This window comes from Micromesistius poutassou (genome assembly GCF_964030765.1).
Source record: "Micromesistius poutassou genome assembly, chromosome: 21".
NCBI classification, from domain to species: domain Eukaryota; kingdom Metazoa; phylum Chordata; class Actinopteri; order Gadiformes; family Gadidae; genus Micromesistius; species Micromesistius poutassou.
The window spans coordinates 8,045,683-8,063,818 of NC_140291.1; the positions used below are offsets into that span (position 1 = coordinate 8,045,683).

General features: G+C 42.5%; 1 protein-coding gene across 1 annotated transcript in view; it reads left to right on the top strand.

The window, feature by feature from the left end:
- Nucleotides 1-3,458: 3,458 nt before the first annotated feature.
- Nucleotides 3,459-18,136, top strand: part of lrp2b (low density lipoprotein receptor-related protein 2b) — a gene marked incomplete at both ends in the record, with an annotated part of 82,019 nt that continues 67,341 nt past the window's right edge. The window contains 12 exons of the mRNA XM_084485582.1: nucleotides 3,459-3,462; nucleotides 3,845-3,955; nucleotides 4,870-4,992; nucleotides 6,066-6,182; nucleotides 6,554-6,664; nucleotides 7,088-7,201; nucleotides 7,561-7,677; nucleotides 8,937-9,080; nucleotides 15,521-15,637; nucleotides 15,821-15,949; nucleotides 16,272-16,441; nucleotides 16,798-17,021. Coding sequence (XP_084341708.1) covers nucleotides 3,459-3,462; nucleotides 3,845-3,955; nucleotides 4,870-4,992; nucleotides 6,066-6,182; nucleotides 6,554-6,664; nucleotides 7,088-7,201; nucleotides 7,561-7,677; nucleotides 8,937-9,080; nucleotides 15,521-15,637; nucleotides 15,821-15,949; nucleotides 16,272-16,441; nucleotides 16,798-17,021 — 1,481 coding nt within the window. The remainder of the gene's footprint in view (nucleotides 3,463-3,844; nucleotides 3,956-4,869; nucleotides 4,993-6,065; nucleotides 6,183-6,553; nucleotides 6,665-7,087; nucleotides 7,202-7,560; nucleotides 7,678-8,936; nucleotides 9,081-15,520; nucleotides 15,638-15,820; nucleotides 15,950-16,271; nucleotides 16,442-16,797; nucleotides 17,022-18,136) is intronic.

Consider the following 18,136-nt stretch of genomic DNA (forward strand, 5'->3'; position numbering starts at 1 on the left):
CGATGCAAGCCGAATGATCTCCCATGCGGGGGATGATTTCCCCTGCTGGGGACTTCTCCTTGCGGAGCTCTTGGAGAGACCCAGGGCCCCCATCTAGGCCTTGGATTATTGTATTGTATGTTTGTTTTATTGTTTGTTGTATGTTGTGTTGTATCATTGTTTGTATGTTATTGTACCGTTATTACCCAAATATATGACCATAATTGTTTGAATGACTCTTTATTTTACCCAGTTTGGTCAGTTTATGATTGACTTGGTCCGGAATTCCCACCACAGTATTCTATTGGGTGACTTTTACTTTTATCAGAGTCATTTTCTGGGAAGATATCTGTACTTTTACTCAAGTATGGCTTTCGGGTACTGTCCAAGTAACATTAGTCTGTAGCCTATGTATGAACACACAAACGCATGCCCTAGCACTTATGCGAGTGTAGCGCGGCACAGAATGAAAACCCACAGGCTCAGTCTGGTGCGACACATTTATTGTTGGGTTTCTGCAAAATGCAAGAAAATGGACTTTAAGTCAACAATGGCTACACAGCATTCTTCGGTTGTAGTCTTGTACAGGGAATCTCATTGTCTCACGCAATCAAAATAATAACAAAATAACATAATGCATAAAAATAAAGTATTACACCATCTCTGAAACTCTAATGTGTAAAATGTTTACCAATTACATCATGAGTATCTGAAATAATACATGCACTAATACACTGCCTAATTATCCAACATAAACAAATGTCATAAAATAGCCAAATAGTAATTAAAGTGTTTCTGTTACTATAAATGTAACTTAAGGTGTTAAATGGGCTTATTATATTACCAGACCAGAATTAAAGCTAAATCGTATTACAGTGGACCTTTTAATGTCAATAAACATTCTACTATTGCCCACAGAATCAATACAATAGGACACAATGGTGAAATGCAGTTTGCACCCCTTTGTATTCCCACACAGATAATATTACAGTACAACACCAGTTTCTTAATGAACCTTCATAAACGGCCATAAACAGTACCCAGAATCATAATATGAGCAGCGGGCTCCCTCGTAAGGGCTCACCGTCAAGGCATCTGCCACGCGCCCGTACCACTACCCCCACATGGCGGCCGCAACACCACATTAGCTGCTAACTGGCTAATCAAGACGGTGATGCGGTGAGCCGCTCATAAACACCTTATAACCTAACACAGTGTTATCAATGTACAGTGCAAACATTCTTTCCACTCCCCGTTCTAACCCAATATCTCCAGCTTACCTGCAAAATGCAAGAAAATGGACTTTAAGTCAACAATGCCTACACAGTATTCTTCGGTTGTAGTCTTGTACAGGGAATCATAAGCCGTTTCTCAATACCAAGTACGCGGACTACGTTCTCGCGGACTTGGAAGTACGTACTTGGCAAGTCCGGACTTTCAAGTACAGACTTCCGAGAACGCGAGTACGCACCTGCAATTGGAACAGCAGCGGACTCGATGATGCATTCTGGGATATTTAACGGTCCCAAGTCCACACGAGTCACCTCCGATGCATCCTCGGTAGAACGGCCTTATCGAGAACGCATCGAGAACACTGTTTTACGACAGTACTCGCGTACTCGCGTACTTGGAATTGGAACAGTGCTTGGGCTACCACTGATGACGTTTATCGAGAACGCAAGTACACGAGAACACACGAGAACGCGAATTGAGAAACGGCTTCATTGTCTGACGCAATCACGCGAGACCTTCACCCCGTGACCTTCCAGCAACCATGCTGCTAATTCAGCGCACCTGCCACCATCTGGCGATCTATGGGCACTACACCTTCACAACTACACTGACAAATACCAACCACTGTACTCGAACCAAAAACAATGACTAATTTTCCATAAACACATATGAAACATGTGGAAAATGTATACACTCCCTCTTACATTGAATTAAATACTCTGTTTAATGAGCGTCAACAGACTTATTGCGCCACACGAGCAACTGCTTTCCGCGTTGCTCAACACTGACTGTAGCCTAGTGTAGTGTTGATGTAGTTTATCCTAGATAAACTACATGATTAAAACTTTGCAAAAGATTGAACTGGCATTATTGCTGACCAGGTCTGAACCGGCCCTAAACCTCTGTCTTTGATGGGATTACAGGCTACTTTTTATTACGTTAAGTACCTGGCCCTGTTCTTTTGCTGATGCAGACAACATCCCATCTGGTAAAAGTTAATGTACAAGAAAATGTACGTAAAAGACAAAGCTATAAAACCTCCTAGTGCCAGGGGTTTACTACATGGTCAACCATTAAAAAAAACGCCTCAGTCACTATTTTCAGTGCATAACAGAGTGTACACCCGGTGTGAGGACAGGAGTCGGGGTGCACGTCTATGATTTGTAGTGTGCCTGAGTAAGCTGTGTATATACATATACATCATACTTTCAGAAAAGTTTTGGCAAAGGGAGAAAGAGATTATGAATAATGGGCCGTAAAGGTCTGTCTGTTCTCTGTCTTCTCTTCTTCGCTGTCTCCCAAGGAATTCAGGCCATTCGAGGTATGTAGACGGAGAAAGCTTTTCCCTCCGTTTCACTCTGCAGGTCAATTTGTAAGGTTGGAATCGTGTTCATGGTAATGTTGTTCAACATAAGAGCAGGTTGCCGGTCTGGCCTTATGGCACTGCGTGCGATATTCCAGTATTTTATTAAGCATTTGCAATATTATAAGATTCAGGTTGAACTCTATATATAGCCTATTCAGTATTACAACATAAATATCAACATGTGAGCAGATTCAGTCATCTGCAGCAGAAATTAGAAAATTCCTTTGTGGTGCACAAATTGTGTTGTTGTTTTAAAATTCATGTGTTACTGTATTAGTTATAACAAAGCTTTTATAGCTACATGAAATGCTGTCATACCATGAAACCTTTAATGTATTTACATAATTACAAATACTGTCATACCGCAACATCTTTTCTGTAGCTACACACGATTATAAAGGTTAATTTATTTAATATAAAGTTTGGAGGACAGACCTAGTCCCTGGAAATAATTTGCTAGTTGGTGAAGATCTATTTTCAAGATCTCCATCACATGGGACATAAGATCTGAACTTTACACACAGTGGAGTGAGCGCAAGCAAACCATAAAATGCTCAAGGGCAGTCCACATCAGGATGCATCTGTCTGTCTTCCTGTCTGTCTGTGTCCATCTGGCTGTCTTACTTCCTGCCAGTCTGACTGTCTGTCTTTCTACTTGCCTACCTGTCTATATCTATCATATCTTAGCTATTCCAATTTTGATAATTTGCTTATATTTTTCTCAACTTGTGAACAACTTTTGTTTACAACTTGTGAGTTGTTTTGGATCACGATTCACTCTCAATTTAACTAACCTTTGTATCAGCATGATTACACTTCATGCTGCCAAAGCAGAATGCAGAACATAATGGCAAATGTTTAGTCAATGACACAAACAAGTATGAGTAAGTATAAAATATCAAATAAAAAAGGCCAAGAAGTAAGTCAAACAATCAAAGAATACATAGAGGAGCATATAATTCACTTCATTTATTGATTTACTTCTCCTCCCATTTGGACATTTGGCAAGAACAGAGTTTCTCCATTTTCAATATACTTAATTTCTCTCTCTCTCTCTTGTTCTTTATGCTTACTTATAATTTTCTCTCTGTCTCTTTCTCTCTCTCTCTCATTCTTTATACTTACTTATATTTCTCTCTCTCTCTCTCTCCCTCTCGTTCTTTATACTTACTTATATTTTTTTTCTCTCTCTCTCTTTCTCTCTCTCTCCCTCTCGTTCTTTATACTTATATTTTTCTCTCTCTCTCTCTTTTCCATGGTCTGAAGGGGGCTGTGGCATAGGAAAGTTTGCCTGCTCCAATGGCCAGTGTGTTAACCTGGCCTGGAGGTGTGACGGTACTGGGGACTGTGCGGATAACTCTGATGAGCTCAACTGCCGTGAGTGTTAAGTCCCTCCCATCATGTTAAGCCCTCCCTTACGTGGAGCTTATGTGTTTCTTTGGATTTGGTTATTTTAATTATATAGTTCATTTAAACAAAGGAGTACTATTAAAGTTTTTCCATTGCAGCATTTGTTAAAAAATTAACAAAGTAAAAAATAAATAACAATATATAGCTTATATATATATATATATATAGGCCGGTGGCTGAGCTCGGACCGGGGGCTGAGCTTGGACCGGGGGCTGAGCTTGGAGTCTGGGAGTCCGCAAACGCAACAATCCTTTTCTCCTTCATGTCGCTGGACTTCAGGGAGTCAAAGACAAAATTAATCTAATATCTGATATGTTGGTTCAGTTACAATCTGAAAAATATTTATTTTATGTTGATGCAATACATTTATAGCATTTGGGGAAAAATGTTTCATGGATTTATTGCATTATGGGAAAAAAATAATATATATTTTTATAATTTTTAAAATATATATGTAAATATTAAAATCTGGATTAGAATTTGTTATGTTATTATAACCTCAAGATGCTATATGAAAGTTTGAAACAGAAAATAGTGGTTTTCATCATACCACTTTCTATATGTATATATATATATATATGCCTACAAGCTAAACCAGGATAAAGCACACACTCTACACTATTGGGGCTGTGAGAGTGCTCAGCTCTGTAATAGGAGGCTGCACTTTCAGGACTGTATTTCTAGGACCCGAGTTTTTTCATAGATTGAAATACTTCTGAAATTGAAATACTAGTAAATAGTTTCTTACAAAATTACCTCACTTCACATTCCCAATTCATAATATTTTTTGAACATTGCAGTTCATATGTGGGTATAATTGATGGTATAATTTATCATTGATGACTGATTTCCGCGCCCTTCGACCTCCCTCTCTGCCGCAGCGCCCCCAGCCTGCACCCCACAGCAGTTCAGGTGCGTGACGAGCGGAGAGTGCATCTCCTCGGACTTCGTCTGTGATGGGGAGCGGGACTGCAGCGACGGGTCCGACGAGCAGCGGACCTGCGGTATGAGACGTTTTATCTTATAATACAATCGGTCGTGCGACGACCCTAAATTTCAGTGGGGTAGAAACTACTGGCGTATGACCACACCCACAATTTACATGTTTTTTTTATATGTACATATTATATACATATATAATATTGTATTATAAATTATAGGCTTCACATCACACTCGTGGTCTATAAAACCCCTTGTCCTGTTATTTGATGGCTAACTTCTCTTCCAATTTTAACCTCTCAAAAGTTTTTTTTTAACAGAAACTAAACACTGTTAATCACAGGTGCAACACCACTCACCATATCTGCATCTGATATAGAAACGAGGAAAGATACTGGCGGAATAATTTGAGTTAAAACAACAACAGTTCTAGAATATGACCATGGGGCAGACTACTTTACGACCATATAGGCGTCTATTAGCGCGGATTGCAATTCTTATTGCAGCCTGCAGGGTTATGCGATAAACATACAAAGGAACGCAGTGGTTGAGCTGCCCTGCCCCAACATTGCATGACACATTAAACTCAACTAGAATCGCCACCATCATCCAAAATGTGATGTCAACAGACCAAAAATAGTCTGAAAGCCTACAGAAACTATAGATAGTTAATGTGACAATCACATTATGAAAAATAGACTTGGAGCAATGATTTACTGAGGAACTATTTTTTTGGGAGCATGCTTTTGCAAGTAGTTCACTGCCTGCCCATATGGACGGCACGCGCCTGCTTTTTTATAAACAAATGACTCCCGTGCTCCGTAGAAAAATAATACATAGAGATGTTATTATTTTTGCAATTTATTTGATTAGATTGTATATTTTTATACAATAGTATAGTTTCGAGATGATTTATGTTATTTTCTAGCGCTGACATGTTGTACTTAAATGGCGGAAGTCATTGTATGTCAAGGCGTATCAACCTTGTTCTCCTTGCGGCCATCTTCATTCCAAACCCAAGTTGGCTAGGGGAACTTAATGCAAAATGAAGCTTTAAGTTTCCGCCATCCAGCTAGCGTTCAAAATCAAGATGCAATCAAGATGGCTGCCAGGTTGATGAGGCTCGTTGTGCTTTCAGGAGGGCGGACCTGTAGTCCTAGCCAGTTCACCTGCCGGGAAGGCCAGTGTATCCCCGGTACATACAGATGTGATCACGTCAAGGACTGCCTGGACAACTCCGACGAAAACAGCTGCAGTAGGAACTTTATTATCACTTTCAACATTTACCAATAGCTAGCACACAGTAGGCACAATATACACTCACCTGAAATGGAGTAGGTTTAAAGGGCCCCTATTATAGTGACTACTTGAACTACTTCTCTAACTCTATAATACCAATATAAACAATGGTATATTATACAATAATTATATAATATATTCTACTACATTAATAGCACCTCTTAGTAGGAATAGTTGCCCTCATCATCATAGCACTAGTAGCAGTAGTAGTAGTAGTAGTAGTATAAGTAGCACACATAGTGGGAGTAGTGGTTGGATAATTTCAAAGCTTCAAATGTCGAGATGGAAAACTGTCATTAAGTTGGTTGGTGGTTCATTTGGTGGTAGACTACCCACAATGCACAGAGAAGACGTGTGCTAACGGGGCCTGCTACATGAACTCCCAGCACTGCAACGGCCTACTGGACTGCCGAGACGGATCGGATGAGGTCAACTGCGGTAAGTTGTAGTAAAGCACAAGTTATGCTACTACGTTTACTGTACAGTACAGTAGAGAAATGACCGGGGTAAAGTACACATTATGCTACTAGGTCTACTGTACAGTACACTAGAGAAATGACAAGGGTAAAGTACACGTTATGCTACTAAGTTTACTGTACAGCACAGTAGAGATGAGACTAAAGTACAGTACAGATTATATTATTTTTTTAACTAAAGAACAATATACATTATAAGAACTACATACAGTACTTTACCGAACAGTAGAGATGAGACTAAAGTTAAGTAGACATGATCAACACTAGAGTACAGTAGAGATGAAACTAGTAACTAAAAGAATAGGTTTTCTGACTGACTAAGTGTGATGGGGATGATCTGGCCAGTGGGATCAGTGGTCTGAAGTCCTGTTGATTCCTCTGCCAGCCGCCCACTGCCCACTGCACCAGCACCAGTGTGCCAACGGCCACTGCATCCCCATGGCCAACGTGTGTGACCAGTGGGACGACTGTGGAGACAACAGTGATGAGCAGGGCTGCGGTAAGGAGAGGAGGGCGGGAGGACAACAACAATAACAACAACTCCACCCCTAACAACAATAATGACAACAAAAACAAGAACCGCAATAACGATTCCTCTAACAGCAACAACACTAGTAATAACAACAAATATAACAACAATAAAAACAATACCAACAGTAATAAGAACAAGCCTAGTTGTTACTACAAAACAATAATAATAATTGAGAGAACAACAATAGTAACATCAAGAATACTATATATCAATAAAAACAATAATAACAACAGCAACCACAATAACGATGGTTGTAATTACAACTACTGCAATACTAATAACAACACAGTAAGAACAACAACAGTGGTGGCGGTGTGTCTCTGCAGAGTACCGGAGCTGCAGCGGCAGTGAGTTCAGCTGCACCAGCAGGCGCTGTATACCCCAGGGATGGGTGTGCGACCAGTTCAACGACTGTGGCGACTACAGTGACGAAGAGGGATGCGGTAAGAGCCTCCATTAGCTCTCCGTTCACCTCCCTCCATCTTGTTTCATCATCAGCCACGTGCCTCACTGGCTCCACCACTGCACATCATAACATACGTCAGGCTTTTACAAAAACAAACACATCTGGGAAATATAATTATTTGTTTATTTTTCTTTGTTATAAATATCTATTTAGGGTGTTGTTCAGTTCATTTGTATATGTGTGATATTTCAGCATTGTATTCATAATACTCATAGTGATATGGTAATATCAATGTGGTATGGATGTCTACAGAGCTGCCAACTCTCACGGTGTCACCGTGTGACACATGCTTTAGCCTGCTTACAGACACTCACACGCCACACATCCAATTTCTCACGGCAAAAAAAAGCCGAGACGCATTCGCCCCCCCCCCCCCCCCACCCTCCCGTCAACATTTACACCCACGGACCCTGCTATAAGGTATGCATTACAAGATTCTATGGAATCTCACTCCGGCCAAAACCCAAAAGTTGGCAGCTCTGTGTCTATCAAAAATACTCTAAGTGATATGTTACAAATACAAATACAAACACGAGCATACAGTGGTCATGACATGAGATATAATGGTGCACTACCCTGCTATTATAAGATGGTTATACTGCAGTTCTTCACTGCCCTGAGATAAGCTGATGAGATTTGTTTTGACAAATGAGCTAACTGTCAAACATTGCTTCTATTTTGAAGTCAGCATTGTCGTGCGGGACAGGTAATGTAGCCTACAGTAAAATAAACACACATCTTGATAAAGCAGCTAGCTAACTGTTTCCATGGCGTTGGTTCCGTGTCGGTAAACCCTTCAAGTTCTTAACTGGAATATACATAAAAGTGGGGCTCATAAACTTGTTAACCGGAAACAATCTGGTCATGTGATAAGTACACTATCAGTATATAATGTAGACATAGTATATCATGATGCACTGTATCATGTGTCACTGCCTCCGATAAAATTCTAGTATCACAAAACTCCCTAACTCCTTCATTACAACATGGACTATCGCTATCCACAACCATTTGTCATTCTACCATTTGCCGTGTTCTTTAGAAAATCGCAGTCAGGATCGCTTTTAACTCACTTTATTAACTCACTTTTCTTTTTTTTACGCTACACATTTTGAAAAAGCAACTGAGTGTGCATGTGTGTGTGTGTGTGTGTGTGCGTGCGTGCGTGCGTGCGTGCGAGCATGCGTGCGTCTGTGTGTGTGGACTGATGTTCTGATCCCCCACCTCCTTGAACAGACAGTAACTCCCGGGACTGCTACCCGGGCGAGTGGGGGTGCCCTGGGTCGCCAGCCTGCATACCCTTCTCCAAGGTGTGCGACGGAAGACCGGACTGTCCCAGAGGAGCGGACGAGGCCAACACAACGGCAGAGGTCACCTGCAGTAAGTGCCCCAGTTAAGTCCTCCAGTGGACAAATAAGAGATTTAACCACACAGTGCTGAGGACAAAAGTTATAAAATACGACTTTTAGACTTTGTTTTATGAGTTTCTTAATTATTTTTTTGTGCTTAGCGCCACAAGTGTGGATATATTATGGTGCTCTAAATGTGGGTGTCAAGGTCAGGCAGGGATGTTCTGTACACACATGTCATATGATAGATACTGTAGCAGCCATTTGAACCTACTCCTTGGCCACTTGACTTAAACTTGTTCCACTGACTTAAACTCAACTTTCTTGTAAAACCCAATATACTCACAAGTAGGCAGGAATGGCTTGACTTGTTTACAGCGTAATGCCATGTGATCCAACCTTACATTTCAGCCTGGCACATATTGACTTGATGATCCATTCCCCTTTTGTAGTGTAGCAGATGTCATCCTAAAACGTTCTTATTACGCGTTCTTACTGCACGTTTTCATTACACGGTGCATAACTTATATCGATGCAATCCTCCGTTATATATCGTATACAATTTTGTTGCATATTAAACCAAGCCAATAATAATAATAATAATAATAATCAGGGCTTAAATTTCATTTTTCAAAATGGGGGGGAATTCCCCCCTTAAGAGCTCCACATAGGCGGGATTTTTAAAGTTTGGGGGGGATACCACTTGCAAGCTTAATTACATTTGGCCCCCAACAGTAATTTAAGGGATTCTATTCATTAAATTCCTTATACAAATGTCCTTATGTGCTATTATTTTAACTGTCGTGTACTGTACTCCGTCTTCTGCTTTATCTTTGCTCAGTTGAAAAATGAAGAAAATAAGAAAACACACTTTGTTTTCAATTAATTCATTAACTTTTAATCCGTTTACATGTACTATGTACGCTGACTTATTTTCTTAGCTGTATACAGTCCTATTAGCTTCTCCCTCTCCTCTCTTAGGGTGCACTCCTAGGCCATCTGTACCGTGCCTGAGTACGTTTGCCCCCTAAAGTCTAGATCAGGGGTGTCAAACGTATGGCCCGCAGGCCTAATCCGGCCACAGTGTAATTTAATCCAGCCCGCCAGATAATATCTAATGTCTATCAGAACTGGCCCGCCGGCATACCGCATTTTAGCGTCAACGCGCGTCTCGGTGCGGTAACCCTGGCGCGTCAACTCCGGCAGCCCGTAATCCCGTACCTTCCACCCCCCCCCCCGTCAACAATTCCGACCCTGTTATAATGTAATGTCCCCGATTAATGTAATGCAATTGGCCCGCCGGCATATCACATTTCAGCGCTGACGCGCATCTTGGCGCGGTGACTCTGGCGCGTCAACTCCGGCAGCCCGTAATCCCGTACCGTAATCAAATTCTGAACAAGATAAACTCAACTTTTTTCAAATGGGGCGTGCCATCGAAATGGCACTGTTACTAAAATAGCCACAGTTCATAGACGCAATGTTTGATTTAAGCACGACCGACTCAGTGGCCGTTGGGGACCAAAGTTCTAACTGCTCAAGTAAAATGAAGTTGATTGCCAAAACAACATGGCCGCCAGAGGCTCAAAATCACTCTGCGGAGACCGTAATAGTTATGAATATGAAATTCACAGGACACGTGTAGACTGCTGCCTGTAGCTCACATACCAAAATTTGTGTTTGTCATGTTTGTAGCGCCCCCTACAGGAACTTTAAAAAGCAGCCCCTGCGCCACGTTTCACCAATATGTATGAAACTCGGTAGGCACGTACAACGTGCCAATAACTACAGAAAAGCCTCTTGGAACCATGCCCCAAAACCCACCAGAAGTCGGCTATTTTCTTTTAAATTTTGCACTTTCTGCGGCAAATTTCACTTTTTCGCCTTGTATTTGAACGAACTCCTCCTAGGGAATTTATCGGATCTGCTTCACAATTGGTCAGTACAGTCAAGAAATGGTGCTCAACCAACGGCATGATATTTGTGACTGTACGTTGAAGGGCGTGTCCATGGCGTGCCGTCAAAGTTGCCCATTTTTAATGGGATTTTTTCACTTTTTCGCCTTGTATTTCAACAAACTCCTCCTAGGGAAATTATCTCATCTGCTTCTATAGATTACATAAATTCGTAAAAATTTAAAATTAAAACTGCGCGCAGTGATGAACGGGACCTCGCACCAGCTTGCGGCCGCGTCACGTGCCGTCATAACATGTGCGCTGCCAACATGTATGCTGCCTGTGCACATGTTACACTGCCCTAGCCTGCAAACTCTGGCGTTTGCAATTCTCTTCAACGATCTAAGCTGCTGTGGTGGATCTTGCACTTTTGTTCCCAAGACCCCAGCACTTTGAAAAGGCTGAGCGTGACACCCGCTTGTAGACTGTGTTGATATTTGCTTCCTCAACATCAACAGTTGACACCAAGTTCAGAAGGTGGCAGGCTCAACGATGGTGTTTTGGAAGCTGATATTCCAGGCAGTCGTCCTCATCCAATATGGCTCCGGCTTCAACAAACTACATGCTCTCAGTGCAATCCTGTTCTTCTTCATCATTCCCATCATCACCACCATCATCGACTTCACAACTCTCTACTGTAGGTGCTGGATTGTTGTTATTTTCGTCGGTCTGACCATACCCTCTAAAATAGGGTGAGCACACGTCCCCGGTTTCCCGGGACAGTCCCCGTTTTCCCGGGACAGTCCCCCGTCCGCCCGCAAGCCTGTACCACCACCCCCCCGCCACCGGCAACAATCCCGTCCGCCCGCAACCCCCCCCCCAGGGTAAGGGCAGTGTCCCCGTTTTAGTTTTCCTATGACAAATACACTACTTGTTTGGAGGTTTTTACACAGCTGAACCCAAAATGTCCCCGGATTTTGTCTCTGAAATCTGGTCACCTTACTCTAAAAGCTTTTATGAAATTCGAGCTGTTGTCAGTTGTGGTGCGGGTAATCTTCTCAAGGATGTTAAATTCACTGTGTATATCATTCAGAGCACTGGCGATGGGGTCATCCCTATGTTCCCTGGGTACTATGTTCCCCGCTTTGTATGTGACCGGGGAGCAAATGTGTTTTTCGTAGGTGGAATCCAGAATCATGAATATTAGGATTATGGTTATGGTTATGGTTATGGTTAGGGTTAGGGTTACAGTTATGGTTAGGTTTAGGGTTAGGAGTCAGTGTGTGAGTTTGCCTGACAAGCTGCCTGTCCAATCCTAGCACTTGAGGCGGAACTTTTTCCGGATTCTGCCTACGAAAAACACAGTTGCGACCGGGGAACATAGGACCCGGGGAACATATGTACGCTCCCCTGCCAAGGGCAGAAAAAGTATGCAACCCTTTAAGCTGTTTGCAGGCTAGGGCAGCGCAACATCTTTTCATAGTCTATCCAATGTGCTGTGACACCTATGAATCCACGCCTGTACGCTGTCCAGCAGTCAGTTGTAGTGCCAATAAACTCAACTTCACTTAAGGCTGTTTTCAGATTTGTTTTCATTTCCAGAGAAACTTTCTCTACTTTGTTTACAACAGTGTTGCGGGACATCACATTAATATTGGGCAGGAGATGATGTACTAGATCTATGAAACCTGTTGTTCAACTACATTAGGTGGGTGTAGGCCTTGTATGATAAAATTAAGGACTTTTTTTATCCACACTGGCCTGGGACACTCTTCTGGTCTCCCATAACTTAGCTTGTGCGGGGCCTTCATCTGGTGCTCCTTCTGGCTTTCTTTTCAGGGCCTTTGAAGTAAGGGTCTTATATCTGTCCAGATGATTAAGGTGTATTCTCTGTGAAAATATGCATAATTAATCATTAGGTCATTAAGAGGACACTTTATCAACCTGGTTTACAGTTTTGTATATCTAGCTACATTTCCACCTATGCTATAGGCTACAGTTAAGGTTGCCACCTTAACTCACACCTCCCACCTTGACTAATTTGCCCTAAAACACATTCAAAGTAGACATGGGCTTAAAATTAGTAACCTGACTCTCGCCAGATGAATTTCGTTCCGCCTGGCTCCACTCATCCATCTGGGATCGCTCCCGTTGGGAGGTATTTGGGGACTACCAGAAAATGGTAGAGCCAATCAAGACCGCCGGGAGGGATTTTTATAAATGTGACGTAGCGGAGAAGCGACTGTTTTGATTCAGACAACAATGCCGGCTTGCTTTGAGGAAGCAAGCGTCACGGGTTGGTTTTGATGTGAGTGGTTGAAGTAGCACGTCAATAAATATGACGGACAAGTGGTTTATCCAATCATATGCAAGGATTTTTGATAAGGCCCAGCCTTCTAAAGCACCTCTTCAATGGAGCGATCCCAGATGGATGAGTGGAGCTAGGCGGAACGAAATTCATCTGGCGAGAGTCAGGTTAAAAAATTAGGTGATGAATTGAAAAGATTTGGACAGGTCATCAATATCGCGTTCAAACCGACAGGTCAGCTCAAAACAAAAGTGACACGAAGGACTAGGCTATATGAATACTTTTAGCTTGATAGCTACATTGTTCAGTTATCTCCCAGGACAATCACAACCTTAACTAACACATTTCCTGTGGGAAACAGCCACACTGATATATAAACCGAATATTAAATAGCCTAATATTAGCTTACTAGAGTGTAGTACATTTTAGATTGTGGTAGTGAATTACAGCTTATTTTTCAAACATCACAGAGGGCTAGGCTAGGCTAACTTGTAACTTTTAGGATCCTTCAGTAGGCAACTGCTAGCAAGCAAACCAAGGCATGTCTTGGCATTTTCCTATGCTAGCCAAGCTGTAGCAAATAATACACATATGATAATAACAAAGACTACAGCTTACCTCTACATGTTTTTTCAAATTGGACGGAGAGTTCTTGAATGGCAAAAGTACGTGGTTCTTTGGTTCGCAAAGTTTGCATCGCATTTTCCATGAGTCCTTTTTGCTCCCGACTATTTCAAACAATTCTTTGAGATAGGGCCAGGGATGTGGAAGGTGTTGCTGGTCTCCATCATCCCCAACGCTCTCGCCTGTGTCTTCAGACCTTTCAGACATTTCGCTGCCAACCGAATCTCTTTCGGACACTGCCATTGCCGCACTTTGAATAATTTGTTCACCTATTTTATCTTGTTTTGCGTCATGCACAAAGACGATGGATAGCCTAACCAATGAGTGTTATGGGTTTCTATGCTTCATACAATTACGCTTGAAATCACTAGATCTGGATGGCGCCACTGATCTGTATTGGATGGCGCACATGACGTTGAACAAAAAAACTAAACCGAAACCAAGAGTAACGAGACTGTTTTTCAAATTTAAGGAGTAGAAAGTACAGATAATTGTGTTAAAATGTAAGGAGTAGAAGTAAGAAGAAGAAATAAAAAAAAAAGAAAAATAAATAATGGAGTAAAGTAAAGATACCTAAAATGTCTACTTAAGTACAGTAACAGTATTGTACTTCGTTACTTGACACCTCTGCTCATATCGCTGCGTTGTCTCTGTTGTTGAGACAATGCAGCAACACCTCTACCCAAGTCTCGCCCCTGGACCCGTGAAGCCGTCTAATCGCATTTACATTATATATTTTTAAATATTTTTTTATTTATTTGTTTATTTAACAGGGACAGTGCACATTAATCAACACATCAGTTTTCACATGAAGTGTAAATGGGCCAGAGAGGTTGGTAGGGAGGTTATTCCAGTGATGGGAGGCTCTAACAGAGAAGACTGTTTTACCAAACACACTACGTCTGAATGGTACCTCACAGTCCCCTCTTGTAGTTGCTCTTGTTCTGTCACCACTTTCCTTTCGATCCATGAACTGTTGCAGTGGTGGAGGTGCAAGCCCATTTAGTACCTTAAAAGCGAGACATACATCTGCAAAATATTTGAAGCTTTCGAAATTGAAAAGGTTGTATTTTTGAACTATGTGGCAATGATGGTAACGGTTGGGTTTTTGATCAAGTGTTTTTAATGTCTGTTTATAAAGTGACTCTATGGGTTTTAGGTTTGTGACATTTGTCTGTGACCAGGTTGTGAAGCAGTATGTTATGTGTAAAAAGATCATAGCATGCATGAAGAGTTTTGCTGCATCTGTTGTTAAATGTGGTGACTGAAATTAGATCAATTTTATTTTATTTTATTAGCTACATTTTTTATGTTTTTTAAATGTCAAGTTTGAGTCTAGTGTGATTCCAAGATATTTAAATTCTGATACTACCTGAATACTGCTTCCATTGATGAAAACGAAACCCCCAATATGTGTAGGGTCCAATGTGTAGGGTCCAAGAGGGTAAATTGGGGTGCGAAATCAAGCCGGTATATTACCTCTGTCAGTGTAAACACGCAGACCATGCCAGGAAAAAGGCGGGCATAAGACGTAAGGCATATTTGGCAGTGTAAAAACGTTTTATGATTCACACGTCATCAGAAAGAGGAAAACGGGAGTCGAAATGGTCATGGAGGTCGATCATGATGTCATTCGACCCACAGGTCTGGACAGGTGTGCTGCCTTGAGCTGTGAGTACCTCTGTCACTCAAGCCCTCAGGGCGGAGCCTGCTATTGCCCTGATGGCTTCATAGTAGCCAATGATAGCCGCTCATGTGTGGGTGAGTACAACATACTTCAAATGCAAAAAAGTCTTAAAAACAGGACATGATCATATAAAATAACAAGCAACACATTCCTTTGAAATTGTGTAGTTCCAAAAAAGTGTAGTTTTGGAAATGTACTAAAATCAACCAAAACCATGTGATGAAAGTGTTTTAATAGACGTTGGCTCCACTGTGCAGACTTCGATGACTGCACCATCTGGGGTCTCTGCGACCAGGTGTGTGAAGACCGGCCTGGGAGCCACCACTGTAGCTGTGTCGATGGCTACTTCCTGGAGCAGGGCCACATCTGCAGGGCCAACCTGTCGGGTACAGAAAAGTTCCACAATACGTCTATTTTTGATCATTCAATATTATATAAGACATGTATGACATAAATTACATATATTTCAATCGCTTCGTTGGTAAAGTGGGGCAGTGGGGGGGAGTGGTGAATCAAAGTGTTTTTATGCCATGCTTATGCTAAGCTATGCTAATATAATATATAACATCATTCTGATCATTTATCATATTACATAACATTTCTTTAGATGTGCCTCCTTTTGCAATGCAATCCTTTTTGCAATGCTAAACTAAAATAAGCCAGGTTAAATGAAGCTCTAATGTAACGTAAAACGATCCTTTATGTCAGCTGGAGTGCCCCAGCTCATCTACACCAACGGGGGGGATGTGATGATGGCAGACCTCCACGGCCGGATGTCCAGAATCCTGGTCCCGTCCCAGGGCCGAGGCTATGCAGTGGGGGTGGCGTACCACTGGAACAGCCAGACCGTCTTCTGGTCTGATACCAATACCCAAAAGGTCCCACAAATTCTTATAATACATTTCATGATACATACGCCGTCTGTTCCAATTATTTGTTTCTAAAATAAAAAGGTACACAATAGAAAAATGAGTGAACCGGTTAATATTGTATTCCTGAAATGCAATGTCTTTTTTGTGAAATACAATTCACATGATAAATAGCTTTAATGACGTCAGCATGCAGACTATAGAGCCTCAGAGGGCCGGTGGAATTTTTGATGGATTGAAAACACAAGTCCAACAATTATATCACGTTCAATTGATTATGTTACGGTGCAAAAGTCATTTTCGTTTCAAGTTTGGGTTTCCTTGTTTGAGAATTTACCGAGATAAACTTGACTCTATGTACTCAGGTGTACTCGGCCAACTTCAACGGCGGGGACATCAGAACGGTGCTGGCGGACGCCGTCCACAGCGCTCAGAACCTGGCGGTGGACTGGATCAACTTCAAGCTCTATGTGCTGGAGGCCCGCATGGAGCGCATAGACATGTGCGACTTTGACGGCGGGAACCGGGTAACCCTGGTGGCGGAGAACCTGCTCACCCCCCACGGACTGGCCCTGGACCCCACAGTCGGGTACATGAAGCATCTAGTTTCTTCGTCCCGCCTCTGGCCTGAAGAGTCTTTAGGGTTATCAGATAAGAGTGAAGCAAAATAAACACCAAAACAGAAGAGTGGACATTGACTAGGGCTGAACGATTAATTGCATTTGCGATAATATCGCGATATGACAAAACAAGATTTTCTAACCGCAAAGGCTGCGATTTGATTGTTCACGTGACTTGCGAGTGAGCTGAGCGGAGCAAAGCAGTGCAGGCAGGGAGAGACGCTGCGCTTTAACCTGCTGCACAATGGCCTCAGGCTCGTCAGAAGAGCGCACAGCTGAAAGTTTGGTACCAAAGAGGGGCGGCACATCAGTTTTGTGGAATTATTTTGGCTATAAAAACGACGATGCTGCGTAACTGTCCCGCATTTCGATCACAGCCTCGTTGGCCTTGGAAAAAAAACCTCAGCGCACCAAATCAGCCGGCCGAGACCTCGCTAAAGAGGTGGTCTCGGTTTGCTTGAGATGTGAAAGCGAACGCACCTCAGTCCGATCCAGTTCTAAAAAGCATACGCCTCTTTGGACGTAACAGGCACCCGCTCAGCCTCGCGCATTTTGGGAATTATTGTTTGATTAGCGCTGCCAGGGACGTGCACAGGAGTTTTGAGGGGCAGGTGCCGAATTGTTGAGGGGGGGGGGGTTTGGATCGCGGACGAGCGCTGTTGCGGGCACGATTGTTGACGGGGGGGGGGGGGGGGGGGGGGGGGGGGTTGGATCGCGGACGAGCGCTATTGTTGACGCGGGGGTTGGATCGCGGACAAGCGCTATTGCGGGCACGCTTGTTGACGGGGGGGGGGGGTTCGGCGTTCGATCGCGGACGAGCACTATTGCAGGCGTGATTGTTGAAGAACACTCAGAGGACACTTTTTAATACGATGCAAAAAGGGCCCTATGTGTGCACTTGCCTGCACAGCACATTGTCGGACCGTCGGGTGAAAATGAGTCGTGGCTCAACATGGAGCAAAGAGGAGACGGAATGTCTATATATTATATATAGATATATATTTGGGCAGACACCCACATAGAATGTATGCTGGCAAACACACATAAAAATGCTGATGCATTTAACACATTGAGCATCAGATTG